The sequence below is a fragment of the Gallus gallus genome, chromosome 3 (genome assembly GCF_016699485.2).
Source record: "Gallus gallus isolate bGalGal1 chromosome 3, bGalGal1.mat.broiler.GRCg7b, whole genome shotgun sequence".
Classification (NCBI taxonomy): Eukaryota; Metazoa; Chordata; class Aves; order Galliformes; family Phasianidae; genus Gallus; species Gallus gallus.
The window spans coordinates 105,013,631-105,035,804 of record NC_052534.1 but is presented as its reverse complement, the minus strand read 5'-3'; the positions used below and the strand labels follow the sequence as shown (position 1 = coordinate 105,035,804).

General features: G+C 56.7%; 1 protein-coding gene and 1 long non-coding RNA gene across 3 annotated transcripts; one reads left to right on the top strand and one right to left on the bottom strand.

The window, feature by feature from the left end:
* Nucleotides 1-3,593: 3,593 nt before the first annotated feature.
* Nucleotides 3,594-9,196, bottom strand: LOC107053185 (uncharacterized). Of its 2 annotated transcripts, none has more exons than NR_174022.1 (3): nucleotides 8,963-9,196; nucleotides 8,344-8,430; nucleotides 3,594-3,964 (listed from the first exon to the last, which is right to left on the bottom strand). It is a non-coding gene; the product is annotated as an uncharacterized LOC107053185 (long non-coding RNA). The 2 variants fall into 2 exon arrangements; NR_174023.1 differs by lacking the exon at nucleotides 8,963-9,196 and adding an exon at nucleotides 8,804-8,839.
* On the top strand, nucleotides 8,192-21,475 carry KCNK3 (potassium two pore domain channel subfamily K member 3). The gene is made up of 2 exons (XM_025149273.2): nucleotides 8,192-8,572; nucleotides 18,349-21,475. The coding sequence occupies exons 1-2, from the start codon at nucleotides 8,290-8,292 to the stop codon at nucleotides 19,233-19,235; spliced, it is 1,170 nt and encodes a 389-aa protein (XP_025005041.1). The 5' UTR covers nucleotides 8,192-8,289; the 3' UTR covers nucleotides 19,236-21,475.
* The last annotated feature ends 699 nt before the right edge of the window (nucleotides 21,476-22,174 follow it).

The following is a 22,174-nucleotide window of genomic DNA, read 5'->3' as shown; positions in this document are numbered from 1 at the left end:
CAAACTGGGCACCCCATTTTGGTTGATGCATAAAGACCATCCGGATACCCTGACATCCTCACCATCCTCAGGCTGGGGTGAGCCTGTCAGCTTGGTTAGCATCACACCCAGAGGGGTTTGCGACTGCCGGCAGCACACAATGCTCCGGGTAATGAGCTCGGTGGGGACCACAGCCCTAGGAAGGGCAGAGATGCACATGCTGAGGCTGCAGGGAACAGCATAGGGACCCCATGGCCTCTGGGGATGGCAGCACCCACCCCTACCCACGGTGCAGGGCTGCAGGATGTGCACTGGGGCCCACTGCACCCACCCTGAGAGCAGTGGCTGCGGACCACGCTGTTCCCTTGCCTGTCAGGGTTGATTCTTGCTCACTGGTGGAAATTGGATTTTCTCTGATTTCATTCCTCTGCTGTCATATCGGGAGCTGGTGGCTTTTATGCATGCTCGGCGGTGCTCTCCTCTGCTTGCTTCAAGCAGCAGCAGGCTGTTTTTTGGGGTCAGGTTTGCTGCGGGCGGCTGAGAGCATGGACATCTTTGTGGTGCTGAGCTCTACTCCTGTGCAGATGCATTGAGATCCCACCTCTGCTCTGATCCCTTCCAGCACTCCCCAAAATACAACCTTAGGGATCCCTTCCTACTCAACTCTACGAAGACAAAAAGAATGGGCTCCAAAATGGAGGCCAGGTCAACCTGGCTAATGGGTAGCTGCCAGTCTGATGCACCCCATTTTGTATGGCCCTTTGAGCCCTCTCCATTAGCCAGCTGTTCACCCACCTCCTTGCATTTTGGCCCAGCTGCATTCTGGACACTCTGTGCAGAGGATACTGTGAAAAAGAAGTATTGGAAGCTCTACTGAAATCCAAAATATGACGTCAACTGGCTTCTCTTGGGCAACTACGTAATCTCATCCTTGAGCCGCGCACCACAGTCTGCATTCAAACTCAGTGCTTTGGCCTGCAGGAAGGCATCCTCTCATCGTACCCTATGATTCATGCTACCTGCCTGAATAATCCCTCTCTTCTTTATTTTCCGCTTTTTCAAAAGGGGGAAAAAAGAAAGCAGATGCTTATAGCTCCCTCTGGTAGACCATGGTTTCCAGCCACTGACCTCAGCAGGACAAATCACTTACAGATTTCTGTTTAATATCCCCCTGCACCCCAATGCCTCACCTTCACTGCTAGAAGAGCCCATAAACGCAGGGACCCACAGCCACCCGGTAACACCAGTGCAAGGCTTATTGCTGAATAGGCAAAGAACCCACCCGACCCAAATCCACAACCACACCAACGCTCCTCTCCCTTTCTCTGCCTTTTCAGTGCAATCCTTGGCTGCCCAAGTGAGGCTGAATTGCTGCCAGCTGTGTGGCCTGGTGCCTGCTTCCAGGCTGGTGGGAAGGGCTTCACAGCTGAGCATGGTTAAAATACTCTGCCAGCTTCTCCATCAGGGTTGGCTTGTCCAATGTACCTGACACAGGTAGTCCAAATCATTGAGAACTGGGATGACAGGTGCCATAAACAGAATGGCTTAGGTTGGAGAGGAGTTTTAATATCATCCAGTTCCAATCGCTGCAGTGGGCTGGTTGCCCCCTACCAGCACAGGCTGCCCAGGGCCCCATCCATGGCTTTGGGCACCACCAGGGATTGGGGATCGACAGTTCTCTGGGCAGCAGTGCCATCTGAATAAAGATTTCCTCCTAACATCTAACCTAATTTTCCCCTTTTAGTTTTAAACCATTCCCCCTTGACCTACCAATGTCCTGTCAGGGATTTACGCCCATGGGTGGGAGCACAATATGCTGTGGTCCTACCAGACCCCACAGTTTGCATCCCAGAGATAACCCGGCCGTGGGGATCACCCCGTGTGCCCATATCCCCATCACCCAACCCAAAGCTCTCCTACTCCCTGTGTCCCATTTCTGAGCACGGGGCTGCTGTCTGCCGCGTTGCTTAAAAACGAGTGCAAACGTGGGGCTCTGTTGTTTTGACTGCATCGCTCTATATTTACATTGCTTTTATTTTATTAGCATTCTTCGTTCTCTCTTTTTTTTTTTTTTTTTTTTTTTTTTTTGTGACAGCAGAAGTATGTACTTCAAATGAATCACAACTGGGAGAGCTCTCCGGTGGCTTCCAGCTTTCTGCTGGGTTTGATCTCGTGTCCTGCCATCAGCCCTCTGTGATGTTGAAAGCACGCAGGATCCCTCTGCTCCCCAGCTCTGCCGGAGCGCAAAACGTGAGAGCTCCTCGGATCAGCTTCAAGGAGCTCTGCCTCGTTTTTAAGCTGAATAACTTGGGATTATTTCAAGAACAAGGAGGCCTCATCCGTCAGAGCCTCCCTTTCCATGGGCTGTGGAGGGCTGCGCTGGGTTGGGGTCAGCAGAGCAGCAGTGATTTATCAGCAGCGCTCATAAGTGAGAGCTGAGGCGTGCAAGCTTGAGCCAGGAAAATGTTTTGCCCATCAAACCATAAAAAAAAATCCCAACATATTCCATCTCTGCACTCCGTGGCCACGTGGTTACCTTATTCCTGGGTGTGATCAAGTGGCTCCAAATGGAACCGTAGACTCATTCAGGTTGGAAAAAGACCCTTTGTCCATAAAAGCAACCGGTGTAGCTCGGACTGGGGGAATGCTCAACCTGGGCTCTTCTCTGAGGCAGGATTTGCCGTGTGCAACCACATGGGATTCCATCTCTTCCATAAGACCAGCCCTTCAACCCTTTCCCACTTCCCTTTAGAGTTGCACCCCTGCAAGAGACGATGGGCACTTCTCTGTCTTGCAAGGGACCCCAGTGCAGCCTTGCTCCATTGCTCGGGGTTGAGAGCAGCATGGCATCCCTTTCTCCTGCTGCCCCACTGGAAATAACTCATTCCCATCATCGGAGCCTAAGAGGGACCCAAACAAAATCCTACACCCGAGGAACACCCAGGACCAAAGTGCAGCCCTGTGGTTCACAACAAACTCGAGGTAATTGCCTGGTGGAACCAGGGGCTGTGGGAGCCCAAAGGGAGAATGGTGAAATTCACACTGCAAATGTCCACCCGTGGCTACTAAAAACAGCATTTCAGATGCAGTTTGCACTTTGAGATGACCATAAATTCCTGTGGTGGAAGTGTCCAGACAGGGGCTGTCTGCTTTGCTCCATCCCAATCTGGGGCTGTCCTTGTTCTCCGCAAATTGAGACAGGATCCTGAGCCAGAAACGTTCGATCCGACACAGTGCTGCTGTCAGAGAGCTTTTCCTTTCCTGCTGCCACTCTATCTCCATCGTTAGGTTTCAGGATTAACAGCTTTCCTCCCTTTGCTGCTTCCTCAAGGCAGCTGCTCACCCCGTGCTGCTGCTTCGATCCAAGCACTTGTCCCAGCATCTCCTCTTTGGGAAGAGCTCCAATATGAGCACTTGGGAAGAGGACCCCACACTTCTCTGTCTGCCTCTAAAAGCCCCATGGGCTACAGGATGAGTCCTGCTGCTCTCCGCAGCCCTGGGACAAGCAAAGCAAGGCAAAACAGCAACGAGAAAACAACCCTGCTCCTCCGGCTGTGCCCGGGATCAGACCTCTGTGTTCCTGATGGGTGAATAACTTACAACAAGACGATGTATTTATAGCAACGAGCTCATGAGTTTTTAATTAAAATTCCATTTTCTTTTGCTCCAGATGGCACGAACAACCGTTTTGGTGTTTTCATTGGGTTTTTAAGGGATCACGCGGCTCCTGCTGGGCAGGGTTTGTTCTGGGGCACGGGAGGGCATTGGGGAGGGTCCTTGCACCCCACACCACATGTTGGCTGCCCTGGTGGGTTTGTCGAAGAGGGAAGGAGGTTGCCCACCCCCTAGACCCGTGTCTCGTCCTCAGGGACTGCAGCCACCCTGCTGCTGCAGAGGCAGAGCAGCTCACAGGTCAGGAACAGCTCGGTGTCAGCAGCCATCACATCAGGGAACGGAGCCATCCGCCGGCACTGAGCAGAGCTGGCTGGGGAGGACAATGTGTTCGAGAGCAGAAAGGGTGAGCAGGGATGTGGGACTTGCCAGAGCCTGTCCACACCACCATGACCCCATCATCCCACCCCCACCGTTCCATCCCCACCATCCCATCCTCACCATCCTATCCCCACTATCCCATCCCCATAATTCCATCCTACCATCCCACCCCCATCATTCCATCCCACTATCCCATGCTCACCATCCTATCCTCACCATCCTACCCTCCCATCCCATCCTCACCATCCCACCCCCTTCATTCCATTCTCACCATCCCATCCTCACCATCCCATCCCCACCATTCTATCCCCACCCATCCCCACCATTCAGTCCCTGTTGTCCTATCCTCACTATCCTATCCCCCCACAGTTCTATCCCCACCATCCCTTTCTGGGGAATCCCAGCTCAGCAGGCACTCAGGGTGCCACTCTCTCATTTCAGACGTTCACATTTCTACTTCCTAACCTTCAGCTCACCCAGGGGTCACTGAGGACACCCCATTTTCTTGCCCATTCCCACCACACCTGGTGACTCCAGTGAGCCTTGGGTGGCACACAGAGCTGGAGCTGGAGCCCCAGCCCCAGCCTAAAGTGGGATGTGAAGCACTGAGAGGATTTTGGGTCAGTTCCACTGTGCTGCTCTTTTCCACATGAACGGCTCAATGAGACAGAGATGTGTTGTGGGAACCTTCCAACTCAGTGACCCTGTGCAGATATCCAAGTTCTGCATTTCGTTAGCAAAATGTTTTGCAGCATAGAGTGTGGTGCAGATGCATAACCCTGGGACACTTATGCAGAACTCATCAGCAAGAAAGGGCTAAAATACTGCAGAAAAAAAGTCTCCAAAGAACAAGCAGGGCTGGGCAGCCCTTCACTTGCCTTGGGGAAGGAAGCAGAACACTCTGTTTGAGGTGTAGGAGCCTTCAGTGGATGGACACATCCAGATTCCAAGCCCAAGGTCCCGTGCAGGGCATGCCAGGCTGCTTCAGCATACAAAGCATCCAAGAAAGAATCGGACTGAGTCAGACCCTCATGGTGCATGTGGGGTGGTTGGAGCACGCTGCACTCAATGAGTGGCACTAGTCCATCTGAGTGCTGCTAATCAGAGATGTACGAGGGATGAGGTCTGGGGTACCAGGGGACTCTTGGTTACTTTCCTGTGCTGGTTTCTGCCTGGAGAAACCAGCCCATCCCACTCCATACCATCTCACTCTATCCTAGTACTTCTCATCCCAACACATCCTAATACATTCTGTACCATCTCAACCCGTTCCATCCCATTCCATTCTGTTCAGCCAATCCCATCCTACCTTATCCCAACCAACTCATCTCATCCTACCCAATCTCTTTTTTACAAGTTATCCTACCCTACCCTACCCTACCCTACCCTACCCTACCCTACCCTACCCTACCCTATCCTATCCTATCCTATCCTATCCTATCCTATCCTATCCTATCCTATCCTATCCTATCCTATCCTATCCTATCCCATCCCATCCCATCCCATCCCATCCCATCCCATCCCATCCCATCCACCACTTCCCATTTTATCCAATCCATACCATTCCATCCAATGTGTCCCATCCCATTCAATCCATCCCACCCCACTGTATCCACGCAATCCCACTCCATCTTATTCCATCCAACCCACCCCACCCCACCCCACCCCACCCAAAGCTAGTTGCTCTCCCAACCTCTGCTTTGCAGAGGAACACAGTTCCTTGCCCATTTATTTGCTGTCCAGCTGCAGGAAGGCCAGGATATTGCTACCCAAGGGGGACAGGTGACAGCCTGTTGCTCTGTTCCGTCTGCACAACCCCACTCCATGGGACACAAACCCCCTCCCCAGGAACCATCCCCGTTCAAGCAGTGGCACAAAGCCCATTTCTGCCCCAGGGACGGCCCCAGCAGCCCCCTCTCGACCGGCTGCAGTCTGGCTGTCGGGGTGGAAACGCATTAATGCCGTCACGGATCCCACAAAGACAAAATAAAAAGCCTTTGGGGAGTGACTCGGCAGTGCAGCCGGAAGAGAGGAAGCAGAGTTTTCTTTTCAGGAGGTCTTGGCTTCTCTCTTTTTAAAAAAAATTATTTTATTTTTGGCAGCCGTGATGGCAGCAGGGAGGGAGTAAATGGCCTTGCCCAAGCATGGATGCATTTGTGGCTTTCAAGAAGCAGAGTGTCCGGAGTTTGAGAGGCTCTGTGCTGCAGAGTCACGGCCACGCAGTGGGGCTGGGTGGGGAGGGAGGGAGGGAGAAGGGCTGAGAGCCCGTCGCTGTGTGGGGGTGGGGGAGAAGGGTTCAGGTCTGGAGGAGCAGGGTGCTGGAATGCAGGAGAAGTATGCTGAGGTGAAGGATGTTAGGATGCAGGTGCAGAGTTCTGGGGTGCTGGAGCAGAAATACAGGAGGAGGGTGCTGGGATGCAGGAGCTGGGAAGCAGGAGCAGAGTTAGGGATGCAAGAACAGGGTGATGAAGTGCAGGAGGAGGGATGGAGAAGCAGGGTTCAAGGATGGAGGAGCAGAGATGCAGGATGCTGGGATGGACAAGCGAGATGGTGGGATGCAGGAGCAGAGTTTGAGTATGGAGGAGCAGGGATGCAGGAGCAGGGTGCTGGGATGCGGAAAGAGGGATGGAGAAGCAGAGTGTTGGGATGGAGATGTAGGGTTCAGGGGTGGAAGAGCAGGATGCAGGGATGCGTGAGCACAGTGTCAAGGGCAGGTGGCCTGCATCTGCTTCCCTTCCTTGTTCCCTCCGTCCTCTTCTTCCTGTGGCTCCCACCCTGGGTACGGGACCAAATGATGCACCCTGACTTTTGGGGTTTGGGAAATGGGGCTCATCCCCTCTCAGCTCCTTGCTGCTGCTTTCCTGCATACAAAGCAAGAGATCCTGGAGCTGCAGCTACCGACAGTTGGGAGCGATAAGCCAAGCTGTTCCTGGGGCTCAGCAGGGAGCACCGGGGGGGCACAGAGCTGCTGGGTGCTCCCCAGGAGGAGGGGCTGCCTCTGCCTTTTCCTGCCCGGGGCTGCGTTGGTGGGTGATGCAGCAGCTGAAGGCAACAGCTTGTGTTGTGCTCTGTTTGCTCACACCTCGCGGCTCCTGCTGGCAAAGAGCAAATCTCACGCTGAGGAAGCAGCACCACAACAGCATCTGAGCACCCCAGAAATCATTTTGCTTTTTCTGAATGGAAAGTCATTCTGCCTCTTGCACGTCCTAGCACTGCCTATGTCAGCATGGTATATTGGTGCATGGTGTGTTGGTGCACAGAGCAGGGTGTGGGCTGGTGTGCGGCACAGTGGGGCAGTGGTGCTGCAGGTGCACAGTGTGTTGGTGCACAGTGCCAGTCCAGGTGTGTGGTGCATGGTGCTAGTCCTGAGTACTGATCTATGGTGCATCGTATCTTGGTGCCAGTCCTGGTGCATGGAGCACAGTGCTGGTGCTAGTCCCAGAGCATGGTACATAGCGAGCATTGCATGGTGCCAGGTCCGTTGCATGGTGCACTGTGCACAGTGCTCGGCAGCAGTGCTATTCCACCTACCAGTCTGGTTGCATGGTGCCAGCCTCTATCCCAGTGAATGGCGCACAGTGCACAGTGCACAAAACCAGTCCAGTTGCCAGTCCCATTGTCAGTCTGAATGCCATCCCAGTGCACGGTGCACATTGCATGGCACTGGTCCTGGTCTTGGTGCCAGTCCTGGTGCATGGTGCGCTCTGTCAGTCCAAGTATATGGTGTGTGGCACACAGTGCACGAGTCCCACTGCCACTCTGGGTGCCAGGCCCAGTGCACGATGCATTGTGAACAGCGCACAGTGCCAACCCCAGGGCTGATCCCACTCCTGGCACCCGTGCACGATCCCACTTTTGATCCCAGTGCTCTGTGTGTTTTGCACGGCACACCGTGCCAGCTCCACGCTCACAGAGCATGCAGCACAATGCACGCCGTGAGTCCCAGCGGCGGTCTGGACGCCAATCCCAGCGCACGGCGCACAATGCACAATCCCAGACCCGGTCCACAGCGCGTGGTGCGGCGTGCACGGTGCACAATGCAGGGCAAGGATCCCCTTCCCAATCCTAGTGCGGGTCCCGGTGCGGGTCCCGGTGCCGGTGCCGGTGCCGGTGCCGGCTCGGGGCGGTGGTGCTGAAGGACAGCTCCGCCCCCGCCCGCCCCCGCCGCCGCCGCCGCCGCCCTCCGCTCTCCTCCACCACCACCACCGCCGCCGCCGCCGCCGCCGCCGCCGCCCGGAGCCGGGCCCTCCGCGGAGCCCCGGCCGCCGCCATGCCCCAGACGGCCCCTCCGCCGCCTCCTTCCCCCGCCGCCGCACCATGAAGCGGCAGAACGTGCGGACGTTGGCTCTCATCATGTGCACCTTCACCTACCTGCTGGTGGGAGCCGCCGTCTTCGACGCGCTCGAATCCGAGGAGGAAACGGCGGAGCGGAGGAGGCTGGAGGCGAAGAGCCAGGAGCTGAAGAGCAAATACAACCTGAGCGCTGAGAGCTACCGCGAGCTCGAGTGGGTCGTCCTCAAGCTGAAGCCGCACAAGGCCGGCGTCCAGTGGAAATTCGCCGGCTCTTTCTACTTCGCCATCACCGTCATCACGACCATAGGTACTGGGCAACCCCCCGACCTCAGCCCCAAAGCCCCGCCGAAAAAGCTCTGGGGGTCCCCGTGTGCTTTGCCCGTCCCCTCGGTGGCGGGGCAAAGCGTTCTGCCCGGCTGCTGCCGACGTTGGGAACCCCTCCGCCCATCCCCATGGTGTCCCGGCAAACCGCTCCCCTTGACCCCTCGGGATCCCCTTCCCCATAACGCCCATCCCTGCAGCGTCAAGGCTCACCCACCCAACACTCCACCATCGGGAACCCCCCCCTATCCCCCCTCTCCCGGCCCCCTCCGCCCATCCCCGTGGCATCGGGGCGGCCCCCTCCGCTCTCTCCACCGGCTCGTCCCAAATGTGTCCATCCCTGTAGCGTCAGGGCTGTGCCTCCCTGGGATCTGACCTCTGCCCATCTCCGTGGTCTCCGGTCTCCCAGCCTCCGGGGTTCCTCACCCCCACTCCCACCCTACAGCACCACGGTGTCCGGGGGCGGGGGGGGGGGGGGTCTGGACTGTTCCTTGGGGCAGGACCCCCCTCTTTCAGGAGTCGGTGTGGGTAGGGAGGTGACCTGAGGGTCCCATTGTGGGACAGATCGGGGGAGGACTGTGTGAGGGGACTCTTCCCTACACGCTGTGCCTCATCCCCAGCCCTGCCACTGGGAGCTGGGAGACATCCGGTGCTTCCCCTCCCATTGTCCCTCTCCAGGGACAGCGTTCCCTCGGCTCAGTCCTTCCCTGGAGGAGAAGCAGGACGGGGGGGTGGGGGGAAGGTTTTCTGGGAACAGGATTTCCTTGCAGATCCTTCCCATGCAAGAGCACAGTGGGACCCTCAGTCTGGTTGCCCTGACCCTACTGGGGGGGGGGGGGTGGGGAAGGGCACGGTGCCCCAGTGCTCAAGGCAGTGTCCCTGTTCCATCCTGATCCAATCTGACCCATCCCATGCTTCCAGAAACCAAAAGTCCCCTGGGAAAGCTGGCTCTGTCCCCAGGGTGGGGAGAAGGGATGCAGGATATTCAGGTCACCCCAAGTTGCCACCATATCCATTCCGTGCTATGGTGTGCCCTCCTGGTTATGCTGTCACCCCAAATATCCTGGGGGCAATTTCAACCAGTGTCCCCTGTTCAGGATCCCCTCAGTGTCCCCACCACCATTGTCCCCTGCACAGGGACACCCGCAGCTTGGTGGCTGCATCCTCCCCCCACAGCAAAGAGCAAACAGCACCGAGTTTGGCTCCGTGCAAGGTTGCATGACCCCAAATCTTTTGATCTTTTGTACCCCGGTCCCCAAAATGCCCCATATTCCCCAATGCCCTGCTGGCTGACTGCGACCTGTGGGTCACAGGGGGGTCCTGGAGAGGGGCACCAGGGCTGTAGGGCTGAGATGTGGGTTTTGGGGCTGGGGCTGAGCTCTATCAGCTGGCAGAGCAGCTGGGACAAGCTTGGGAAGCAGAGACAAGCAGCTTATGTTTGACGTGAGAGAGAGGGGGGCAGGAGGAGGGGGTGCCGGGGAGCAGGAGCGATGTCCCCAGCCAATATCCTCAGCACACACAAAGGATGCTGCAGTGCCGTGGACGTGAGACAAAGCCAACCCTGAGCTCACAGTCCCGTTTTGCCCCCATTCTGTGCCCCCAGCACCCCAGGGCCACCTGGTCCCCCGCAGTCCCCTCCGGGTGCTCACAGATGCAGCAGGGAGATGCGGATGTCGCACCCCCATGTGAGGTTTGGGAGGGGGTCCTCTTGGTGACAGCCAGCCCCAAAGCCACACATTTGGAATGCAAGGGAAATGCAGACGGGATTTCCCCGAAGTGTGCGTAATTCAGCCCCGCTCTGCGATGTCCGAGGCCGTGTGCTGGGGAAGCTGCACGGACACGGATGTGTAACTCAATCCTGTTGTTATCAATCTGTCAGCGTCTATTTCTATGAAATGGGATTTTCCAGCGAGGAAAGAAAAAAAAAAAAAGAAAGAAAGAAAGAAAGAAAAGAAAAGAAAAGAAAAGAAAAAAGCCTTCTTTCAGGAACTCACCGCCCTCTCTGCTTGCACTGAGAAGTGCCATGCATGATCCGCTGGGAGCAGGTGACAAGGGGACATTGGCTTTGCTCTATCAGGGACACAGTGCCCATTTCCCAGGGCTGTGGCAGACCCCTGTCACATCCCATTGCCATCTCCCTTGGGATGATGGCCTTGGGGACAGCCTGCGGGGGCCAGTCCGGGGGCACTGCGTGGGTCCCTGGGTTGGCACAGGGTGACTTTGCTGGGAGCATCACGGCTGGCTTGGGGCACTCTGTGGGATGGATTCTGCAGCACTGGAGATGGATCCTGCAGCAGTGGGGACAGATCTTTTGGTGTGACCTTACACGTGGGCTCCGGGTCCATTTGGGGTTGGGGTGCCCTGAGCTGGATGCCATGGGGGATCCGTGTGCTGACAGCAGGGTCAGTGGGGCAGGATGTGATCCTCGGGGTGGTGACACCCATAGGGACAGCACCAGTGGCAGCTGGATACGTTCAGGGGGATGAGGCATGCGGCTGCAGACTGGGATCTGTTATATTTAGATGTGTCCCCTCCTCTTCCACAAGGCCAGGGGCAAGGGGAGCTGCAGGACATGTCCCTGACACCTCCATCCCTGTCCCTGCAGCAAGGATGGGTCAGCCATGCCACGTGGCACAGTGGTGGGGATGGGGACCTGCAGGCTGTCCCCCTCCATGCACCCCAGCTCAGGAAACCCAAACCCTGTGTTGGGTGCTCCCAGATGTGCCGTGGGGCCGTGAGGTTTGGGACAGCTCTGTCCCTGCAGGGATGGAGGAAGCCTGTGTCCCTCACGTGTGCTCAGCCATTTGGTCTGCAGCAGGTGGCGAATGCCAACCACAGTGCCACCATCTGCCACCTCCATCTTGGGACAGGGCTGTGGCGGCAGCAGGTGACACCATAGGGTGTTTGCAGTGCACTGCATCTCACCATGTCCCCTCCATCCCTCCTGGGTGCCTCCCAAGCCCCACACCCCGTGCATCCTCCTTCCCCCCCACCCTGGCCCCCGCTGCCCTGCAGCACCTCCTCCCGCCGTGCTGGCAGGTCCAGCCCTGACTCAGAGCCAGGATGAATAACGCGCTCCCCGCTGGCTGCCCTGCTGCTATTTTCATCTCTGATTCAGTCCCGCTCCTGAGGCTCTAAGGAAGGGACATGGCAGGGAGGGGGCAGCTGGAGGGGACAGCCACGAGCAAGAGGAGGAAAGGGGCCGTGGTCCGATACCTTTAGGGGACACAGTGTGCTCACAGTGAGACAAACACACTCGGGATGAGGGCAGGCTTCATGGAAAGGGATGGGGACGGGGGGAGGTTTTATGGATAGGGATGGGGATGGAGGAAGGCTGGGGACGGATCACAGCTCCCTCTGAGCCCTCAGGACATTTCTGTTCTGCACTCTCTGTGCCCGCTGACAATGATCGCAGTGGAAATGAGTGTTGGCAGCTCCAGGCACGCCTTCAGTAGGCTTCAGAGTGAACACACTGGAGGGAACGACTGTATCACACTGTTTCGGAGCTCGGATTCAGTTCTCCTCACCCCAGATACCTGCAAGAGGGGGCACCCGGTGCACAGCTCTATGCCAATCGCAGGCAAAGGGCCAAGCCTTGCTCCCACTGCCCGTGGCTCTCTGTGGTTGCTGTTTGTTGTGTTCACTCTGAAACCTAATGATGGTGCAGATATTGTGCACACCCCGAGCCCGGCCCAGAGACCCTCTGAGCTCTGTTTGCTGCTGCCCCCTCCTCCCATCCTGCCCAGGCTATAAATGTTCTGCACATCTCTGTCCTGGAGAGATAAGAGCAATTAATGCCCGCTTCTTCCCAGCTGATGCCTCATTAAACCCTCCAGCAAACGACTGACTCAGACAAGCACAAACAATCCGTGCCGGGGCAGCGATGCTGAGGGGCGGGGGTCAGTGCCCCACACCCACCCCCATTTCTGTCTGTCCTGTTGGCTTTCCTGTCACCAAACCCTGGCACTCAGCTGGGAGTGGGTCCGGTGCTGTGGAGCCGGACCCATGGAGGAGCTGCATGGAGAGCCCGCTCTGACCCAGCGTGTGATTTACAGCCTGGCTGTGATATTTATCACCCAGCTCTCAGGCTGAAGTGACTGCAGCACGCAGGATTTATAGCAGGCATCGCTACCTTGAATAAATCCCGGTCGGACAGGCAGGGGGGTTAATGGAACAAGTGAGACATGCCGCTGCGTTGGGGCTGGAGCTCGCTGGTCTGCCTCTGGGGAGAGCTGCCATGGGGCAGAGGGGCCGTGCTAGTGCTGCAAGCAGTGCTGGATGCTGGGGCACCTCGCTAGGTGCTGGTGCACAGCACTGCACTGGTGCTGGGTGCTGGTGTTCAGCATAGCTGGTGCGTGGCATTGCTCACGGTACATGGAATTGCACACAGTGCTGGTGCAAGGTGCTAGAGGCTGGTGCATGGTATTGCACACAGTTCTGGGTGGTGGTCATGATGCCAGGGCACGGTACTGGGTGTTAGTATGTGACACTGCACATGGTGCTGGGCACAGTGCTGAATGCGGGTGTATGGCATTGCACATGATGCTGGGTACAGGGGCATGATGCTGCTATTCAGCACAAGGTGCTGGGTGCATGGTGTTGTGGTGCTGGGCACTGGTGCTCTGTACCAGGTGTTGGTGCATGATACTGGCTGTTGGTTCTTGGCACAGGATGCAGGGCAAACAGCACTGCACGTGATGCTGGAGGCTGCTGTTGGATGCACCAGCACAGTGCATGGTGCTGGGCCATGGTGCATGGTGTAAGGGGGGAAAAGGACACACAGAGCAGCTCTCCACAGCAGTCACAGCCACCCCCAGGTGTGTCACCCAAAAGGAGGTGGCAGGTGGCACCCCAGGCTGCGCTCCCCTTTAATTCCACCCCCACGGAGTCTCCTTTCCCACCGTGAAAACGGGATGTGGTGTGCACGGGAGGACCAGCACAGGGAGACCAGCAGACTCTGTGCCCCAACAGCATCCAGCCCCATTGTCGGGGGTCCCAACTGTGCCCCAGATAGGAGAAGGGGGGGGGAGGATCTGTAGGGCTGGGGAGAGAGGGAGCCAGGAAGGGGTCTGGCGAGGCCCCAGAGAGCAGCGAAAAACTGCCAGTTTCGGGTCGGCGCAAACACGGCCCTTGGCTGGCGCAGGGATTTTCCATGACAGCATCAGCCCTCACTGCCCCCACTGTGGTGGGGCCCCACTGCTGCTGCTGGGGCTGTCCCAGGCAGGACAGTGGCTGTGCCCCCTCTCCTGAGCACTGCTGGGATGGGTGGGGTGCAGAGCTTCCTTCTGGGGGCCTCTGAGTCCCTTTGGGGGCAACACCCCCCAGGGCAGCACAGGAGAGATTTAGGGAGGGGGGCATAGCAATGCTGGGGGTAACGGTGCAGAAGTTGCTGTAGAGGACATGGGTACTCCAGTGTGTGCTGGGAGCACAGGGGGAGCCCAGGGCATGGCATGGTATGGTATGGGGTGACCCCATCCCTACCCCACCTGCCCCACTGGTACGAGAGCACATGAGCCCCCCACCAGGCTCAGCACCCTCTGCCCAATGGGTTTCCCCTATGGCAGGGCAGCTCCCTGGGAGCTGAGTGCTGAGTTTGCTCCACTGGGTGGGTGCATGGAGATCAGGGAGGGGGGGGGGGAAGATGGAGAGATGGGTGGTAAGAGAGGTGAGTGGGGATAGGCAGAGATCTGAGTTGGTTTGGTGGGTGGAGAATGGACGGACGGATAGATGGATGGATGGATGGATGGATGGATGGATGGATGGATGGGTTGGTGGATGGATGGGTTGGTGGATGTGTAGATGGAAGGTTGAGTAGATGGGTGGAAGGATGGGTGGGTTGGTGATTGAGTGGATGGAAGGTTAAGTGGATAAATGGATGCATGGATGAATGGTGAATAGATGAGTGGATGGATGGATGGATGGATGGATGGATGGATGGATGGATGGATGGATGAGTGGGTGGATGGGTGGGTGGGTGGATGGATGAGTGATAAATGGTTGCATGGGTGGGTGGACGGTGGTTTGTGGAGGTATCTGCACCCTTCACCTGCCCTGATGGAGGCGCAGTGAGGATATCCCTGCTTCAGGCTTAGCATCCAGCTGAGACAGAGCAGTGCAGGTACCAGAGCTTACCCAGCTTTGCATTACCCAAGTTCACCTCAGCTCTGAGGTGCTGCTGCCCACATCTGGTCCCTATCCTGAAGTTGCCACTTGCCATGCTCTGCCCAAGAGCACGTCCCACCTGGGGACACCTCTTCCCACAGCCCTCATCCCTGTACTCCATGAGACCCCACTCAGGGAAGGACAGAGCACGTGACTCCACGCAGGGCTTTGCGGGGTGCAATGACATTGGTGCAAGCAACAGTGCAGGCAGCAGTGCAAGCAGCACTGTGCCCCTGCACTGGGCTCTCCCATGGCCATGTTTGCTCAGGGCAGGCAGGTGCTGCTGCCATGTGCTGCCTTTCCCAGCCGCTCTCTGCCTGCTTGTTTGCTCGCTCTGCAAACACGTTTCCTGGGCAGCTCCAAGGGGCACCCCGTACTCTGCCCAAGCTTTCACAAAAATCAGGGGATACCGGGAGCATGGTGGAGCTCATGTGCTTGTCTCAGCACAGCTGCTCCATACACACATGGATGGCACAATTGCATGCTCCCTTCCAGCCAGGGCCACTAAAGCAAACCAAGGACACCCTGCCCTGCTGCCCCCAGCCCAGCAGGAGTGCATCAGGTGTCCCCAGCCCCAGCTGAACCTAGTGGCTGCTGAACCTCCCTGAGCCCAAGGTCAGGAGGAGAAAATCAAGCTTGAAAGGAGCAGAGCTGCATCCCCCTGAGATCTGAATGTTGGAGATCCCTCACATGGTGAGGGGTCTGGTGGGTTCCCCATCACATCATTACTCAGCAAGGGCAATGGCGTTTCCCACCCAGCACCTGCTGCAGCCAGTACTGCACTGGGAGAGGAAGGGGAAAACCATCCCCAGACCTACCTGGTAGACACAAGGACAAGGGTGTATACTCAGGAACCCACCCTATGCCCACTGTGGGCCCCATGAGCACCCCCATGGTGTCCTGCCTTCTTCATACCCCTCACATCTTGCCCCAGCTCAAGCTGCTCTTGTCACCTGGGACTCCCATGCCCTGCCCTGGGAATGCCACAGGAATGCCCTGCATCCTCCTCTCCTTAATCCCTGCATCCCTATCCCTGGGGCTGCAACCCTGGCTCCCTGCAACCCTATGTCCTTCCCACCTGCACCTTCTTGGACGTGACCCTCAGCCCCTTCCCACGCCCCCCAGCACCCAACACCACCTCCCTCTCCCTGACCCACCAGCCCTTTGCACCCCCAAGCTTTGCATCACCCCATTTATTTTCCACCCTCCTCTCAAGCCCCGGCGCCAGCTGCTCACTAATCCCCTCCATCCATTTCTCCCGACAGCCCCTGGGATCTGCTCCAGGTTGGGGCCAAGCAAACCCTGCACCTGCTCCCTACAGCCTCAGCCAGATCCACCCCTGCTCCTCCACAGCCCTAAAAAGGCGACGATCGGTCCGCGTTCCTCTGGGACATGTCACGTTTTCTCCTGGGGGACACACGCTGTGCTTCCTGCCTGCTTGCAGCACCCCAACCTGCTGGGACCTGGCTCCTTCCAGGACCTGCTGAGGAAGTTTTGGGGCTGTAGGAGGGATGCAAGAGAGGAGCAGGGATGCTCCTTTCGCAAAAGGTGGAGAGAGCGAGGAGAAAGCTTTGGGGTCTCCAATGGGGAGCCCCAGTGGGGCAGGAGCTTGGTCAGCATCTCCTGCACTTTTGTTTTCCATGATGGATGGGTGCAGGAGGGGCTTGGGGGGCTCAGTACCCCAGCACCTCTCCCCCTGCCGGCTGTCTTTTCCCCAGCCATGCATGGGGGATTTAATACCCCACGACCTTCATCCTGGCCATAAACGTGATGGAGATCAGGCAGCGTGTGCTGACACTGGTGGGGGGGGCTGGCGGATTGACGGACACTTGGCCTCGCTGCCAGAGCTCGTAAACTCCCTTCCCGGCGGAGAAACGGGGCTAAATATAGCCCTGAAAGGCTGCACCTCGGGCAGGAGGTGCAGGAGGGAAAGTGCTCGGTGAGGCTGTCGGCATGGATGGAGTCTGGGATCCTAAAATCCCAACCTCAGCTGGGTGGATGCTCAAGGAATAAGGGAGGTTTGGGCTGTTTGGAGAGGGGTGGAGATACCTGGGGGATCGCCACGCTCAGCTCTCCATGGTGCCCACGCAGGCACAGCAGTGATGCTTGGGGTTCACCAAAGCCCTCCCCGCAGCCCAGCTCTGGGGACAGCTTGGCCTGAGATCTGAGGAGCTGTGATTTCGCCTCGCCCCAGCACGGCTTAATCCTTGGCCTCGAGGAAGCTGCCAGCAAAGGGTGGCGGGGAGAGAGGCCAACTGCCTCCGCCGAGCGGAGATTAAGCAGAGCTGGGGCAGGGAGGGATTCCCACGCTGGATCAAAGCATTGGAAAAGTGTTCAGATTGAGTCGGGTTGGAGGAAAGAGCAGTGGAAATCTCCCCACCTCGCTTTGCTTTTCGGGGTTCCCTGGTGGGCAGCGCTGGACCCTTAGAGGAGGAAAGCTTTTTTTTTGCAGGGTGAATTTGCACCAAAGCCTTGGGCTTTTCCCCAAACCATCCTCAGATTGAGCTCAAAGCATCCCCTGCCTTTGCCCCTTAATAACCATGTCATGTCAAAACGTTTTCCACACGTAGGTGAACACCGCTTAATCTTTTATGTCAAATGTAGTTTTGAAGATATTTAATAATTGAAGAGTGCAGAGCTATAAATACCAGACTAGGTGTGATGGGCAGTGGAAAGGGAAAGGGAAAAGAAAATGGGAAGTATAGGAAGGGGGAGGGAAAGGGGAAGGTAGGGGAAGGGGAATGGGAAAGGGGAAGGGTGAGGGAAGGGGTAAAACAAGAAGGGGAAGAAAAAGGAAAAAGGGGGAAGAGGGAAGGGAAGGGAAGGGAAGGGAAGGGAAGGGAAGGGAAGGGAAGGGAAGGGAAGGGAAGGGAAGGGAAGGGAAGGGAAGGGAAGGGAAGGGAAGGGAAGGGAAGGGAAGGGAAGGGAAGGGAAGGGAAGGGAAGGGAAGGGAAGGGAAATTAAAAAGACAGGGAAAAGCAAATGGTGGCTGCCTGGTGGCAAGGGCTCTTCCTGGCAGCACACAGCCCCTGGGCATGCCAGCTGGGCAGGCATCCCCACACTCCACATGCTCAGCTGCCTGGATATGGGATCCATTACAAGCAAATAATCCGCCACCACAGGGAGAGAATAAGTCCCATTTGCATGTGTTTTGCGCAGGCAGGAGATTAATTGAAGTCCAGATGCTCCTTGCAGGGCTATATGCATGGATGCAGGGTCCTCTAGCTCCTGAGTGGAATTCAGTGGGATGCAGGGACACAGAAACATGGGAAAACAAAGAGGCAGAGATGCAGGGATGCAGAGATGTGGTAACAGAGGAGAACAGTTCACCTTCAACTCTTGATTCCTTAAAAATCCCTTTTCTCCCCTTCTCATTTGCCTCCCCACCATTCTGAGACTGTCCTGGGAGGTGCATTTGAGGACAGCTATCTCCAACCCCTTGGTGATAACATATGTAGTGGCCAAATCCCCCAAAGAAGGGGACCATGCAACCGCATCCAGGGTCCATCCCAGATGCCCCAGCCCCGGGACAGGTGACCAAGGAAGGGACACCAGACATACAATGACAATGCCAAAACTCTCTTTGGCTTCACTCCCCAGGGTACGGCCATGCAGCCCCGAGCACGGACGGTGGGAAGGTTTTCTGCATGGTGTATGCCTTGCTGGGCATCCCGCTCACCCTCGTCATGTTCCAGAGCCTGGGCGAGCGGATCAACACCTTCGTCAGGTACCTCCTGCACCGCATCAAGAAGTGCCTGGGCATGAGGAGGGCGGAGGTCTCCATGGCCAACATGGTCACCATCGGCTTCTTCTCCTGCATCAGCACCCTATGCATCGGGGCGGCCGCGTTCTCCTACTACGAGCACTGGAGCTTCTTCCACGCCTATTATTACTGCTTCATCACGCTCACCACCATCGGCTTCGGGGACTACGTGGCCCTGCAGAAGGATGAGGCCCTGCAGAACAATCCCCAGTACGTGGCCTTCAGCTTCGTCTACATCCTGACGGGGCTGACGGTCATCGGGGCCTTCCTCAACCTGGTGGTGCTGCGCTTCATGACCATGAACGCCGAGGACGAGAAGCGGGACGCTGAGCACCGGGCACTGCTCACCCGCAATGGGCAGGCCAGCAGCGTGCACACCACGGACATGGCCTCGCCTGCACCCACAGCAGTAGCAGCAGGGGGTGGTGGAGGTGGCCTCCGTAATGTCTACGCTGAAGTGCTGCACTTCCAGTCCATGTGCTCATGCCTGTGGTACAAGAGCCGGGAGAAGCTGCAGTACTCCATCCCCATGATCATCCCTAGGGACCTGTCCACCTCGGACACCTGCGTGGAGCAGAGCCACTCCTCGCCTGGCCGCTGCCCCGAGACCCCTTCCAACAGATGCTTCTGCAACGCCCGCCGGTCGGCCATCAGCTCTGTCTCCACTGGCCTCCACAGTCTCTCGGCCTTCCAGGGCCTCATGAAGCGCCGCAGCTCTGTGTAGACCTCACTCCATCGCCCCCATGTGTTCCCCAAGCTTCGTGAAGCTCCATGTAGACCTCACTCCGTCACCCCCGTGTGTTCCCCAAGCTTCGTGAAGCTCCATGTAGACCTCACTCCATCGCCCCCATGTGTTCCCCAGGCTTCGTGAGGCTCCGTGTAGACCTCACTCCATCATCCCCAGTGTGCCCCAGTCTTCACAAAGCTCCGTGTAGCCCTCTCCTCGTCACCCCTCATGGTTTTCAGGCCTCACAAAGATTCATGTAGACCCCATTCCACCACCTCCATATGTCCCAGTCTTCATAAAGCTTCATGTAGACCTCACTCCATCACCCCCGTGCACTCCAGGCCTCATGAAGCTCCATGAATCGTAGAATCGTAGAATCATTCCAGTTGGAAAAGACCTCTCAGATCACCAAGTCCAAGTGCCATCCACCCATCCCCACAATGCTCACTAACCCTATCCCTGAGCACACATCTCCACATCTCTTGGGCACCTCCAGGGATGGTGATTCCACCATCTCCCCTGGCAGCCTCTGCCAGTGCCTGACCACTCTTTCGGAGAAGAAATTGTTCCTAATATCCAACCTGAAGTAGCGTAGACCCTACTCCATCACTCCTGTGCACCCCAGGCCTCATTGAGCCCCATGTAGACCTTGTTCCCATCACCTCCCATGCACCTCAAGCCCCACAAAGCTCAGCATAGTCCCAGCCCCATCATCCCTCATGTGTGACCCAGACTTCATGAAGCTCCATGTAGGCCATGTTCCATCACTCCCATGTACCCCATGCTTCACGAATCTCCATGTAGATCCCACTCTGTTACCCCCTTGTGTACCATGGACACTTTGGCCAAGGTCTCATCTTGGTCACAGCATGAGGAACTTCCTCATGCCTCAGGATGTCTGGGGTCTGATGCAGGGGGGACTGCAGCCTCCAAGTGGGCTGGGACCTTGGGACATTAGGACAGCTGCAGGACCCTGGGGAATCAGGATGGCTTCAGGATCCTTTGGCCCTGTTCAAGTCTTCGCCAGTTGCGACCGGAGCAAGAAGCAGGGGCCGCCAGTTTATTTTATTTTAATTTAATTTCATTTTATTTTATTTCATTTTATTTTGCTAACCACTCCTCAAAATGTGAAACTTGAAGACCTGGAGAGTGTGTTAACCTGATGGAAAGCTGCTGGGGGGAACAAGCATGGGGACAGCTCAGATACACATACACACATTCTGTCTAGGCTGCTGGGGAGCCCCAGGACCCCCACCACCACCTCCTTGCCCAACTGTGCAAGGCATGAGTGGGGTGTATGTGGGCACCGTGGGCTTCGTGGGGCAGGGTAGGATGCCCTGGAACACCAGGCTGCTGTGGTGTGCACACAACAAATCAGGCTAAGAGGGGCTTAGATGGAGATTTTACTGCTCCTTGTTGGGGGGAGACACCAGGAGTCACGTAGATGAAAATGTCACCCGTGACCAACAAGTTCAGTTCTCTGTCCAGAGATGGTGTTGCCCAGGGTGTCTCCAGCACCTTGACCCCCATCCCCTTTGCACCCAATTGCAGCTCTGGGGCTGGAGCTGTCGCCTTGGGCAAAGAATTTGGGGAGGAGACAGCCTGGGGTGTGGGGAAGGTTTTCACCCTCCTCTTCACCCCTTCTGAGCTGCACCTCCAAGTCCGTGCCCCAAGGCACCCCATGGCACCCCATGGCACCCAGTATCATGAGCCCAGCATGTGGGATGCCCCCATTTCTCCCTGCCCTGTGGCTCACGGTCTCCATCACCCCTCATCCCCCAGCAATGAAAGCACAGGTCACTGGGGACAGGGGGACACCAGGACAGCAAGAACCCCCAAAACCCCATCAGGGGGCCACCAGGACTCGGGGGACAACCCAGCGTGCCTGTCCCCAGTGAGGCATTTCTTTTCTCAACTTTTAACAGGAGAAAAACGATGTATTTCTAATACTTGATGATGTGTACATACTGTTAGATACCAGAGAGGATATTTATTATAAATGATGCTATAATCGTATCTATAGAAATCTATAAATATCTATTGTAAGGGAGTCTTGTGGGAACCTTGCTGATGACTCCAGGGAACTTCTTTTTGCTCTCTGCATCTGTCTCATCCTTAGGACGCCGGCGGGGAACAGAATCCCCCCGACGAGGTTTCTCAGTTTCTCATGCCAAAGTATATTTGTACTGCTGATTTACTTTCAATATAGAGAGAAATAAAGGCTGATTGGAATCTCAGTGCCACTTGGGGCACCTCGCTCCGAGCCTCTGCGTGGGTTCTTGTGCTGATGGCCATGAGGACATCCCATGGCCAGGGTCACCTGAGACTCCATGGGCCATCAGCAGAGCTCAGCGCTGCTCTCCTGCCTTTAAGTGGATCAAATGGGCTTCATTCAAACCCAGCACCTAATCTAATCACGCTAAGCCTGCAAAGAGCAGATCCGGCTTTCAGCAGCCGATGGGGATGTGGCTTTTCCAACAGCACCTTTCACCCTACCCAGCACTGTACATGGATGCTGAGACCAGTGCTGGGCTCCCCCAGTGCCAGAGGGACACGGGCACATGGGGAGAGCCCAGCACAAGGCCTGGAGCTCTGCTGGGAAGAGAGCTGAAAGAGCTGGGGCTGCTCAACCTGAAGCTGGGGAGGCTCAGGGGGATCCCGTTCATGGCCATAAATCCCTGCAATGAGGTTTACTCCCTCCCCACATCTGCCATCCTCCCCTGGACGAGTGATTTCTTTTTTTTCCGCCTCTCAGAGTATTTATATTTCCGTGTCATTCATAGACCAAATATTTACAGTGCACTGGAGAGACTTAAAATTCCTGGCTGGTATTAAGCAGCACGGCCTTTTCCTCTGGGTATCCAGCATGGAGTCTGCGAAGAAGAGGAGGAGAGAGGGATGGACATGGCTGAGCTGTGCCATGTATGCAATGATGC

Excerpts from the sequence above, each read along its gene's own strand:
- KCNK3 (XM_025149273.2), top strand. The coding sequence starts at position 8,290 with ATGAAGCGGCAGAACGTGCGGACGTTGGCTCTCATCATGTGCACCTTC. Across the intron at positions 8,573-18,348 it reads CACCGTCATCACGACCATAG|GGTACGGCCATGCAGCCCCG; the intron begins GTACTGGGCAAC and ends TTCACTCCCCAG.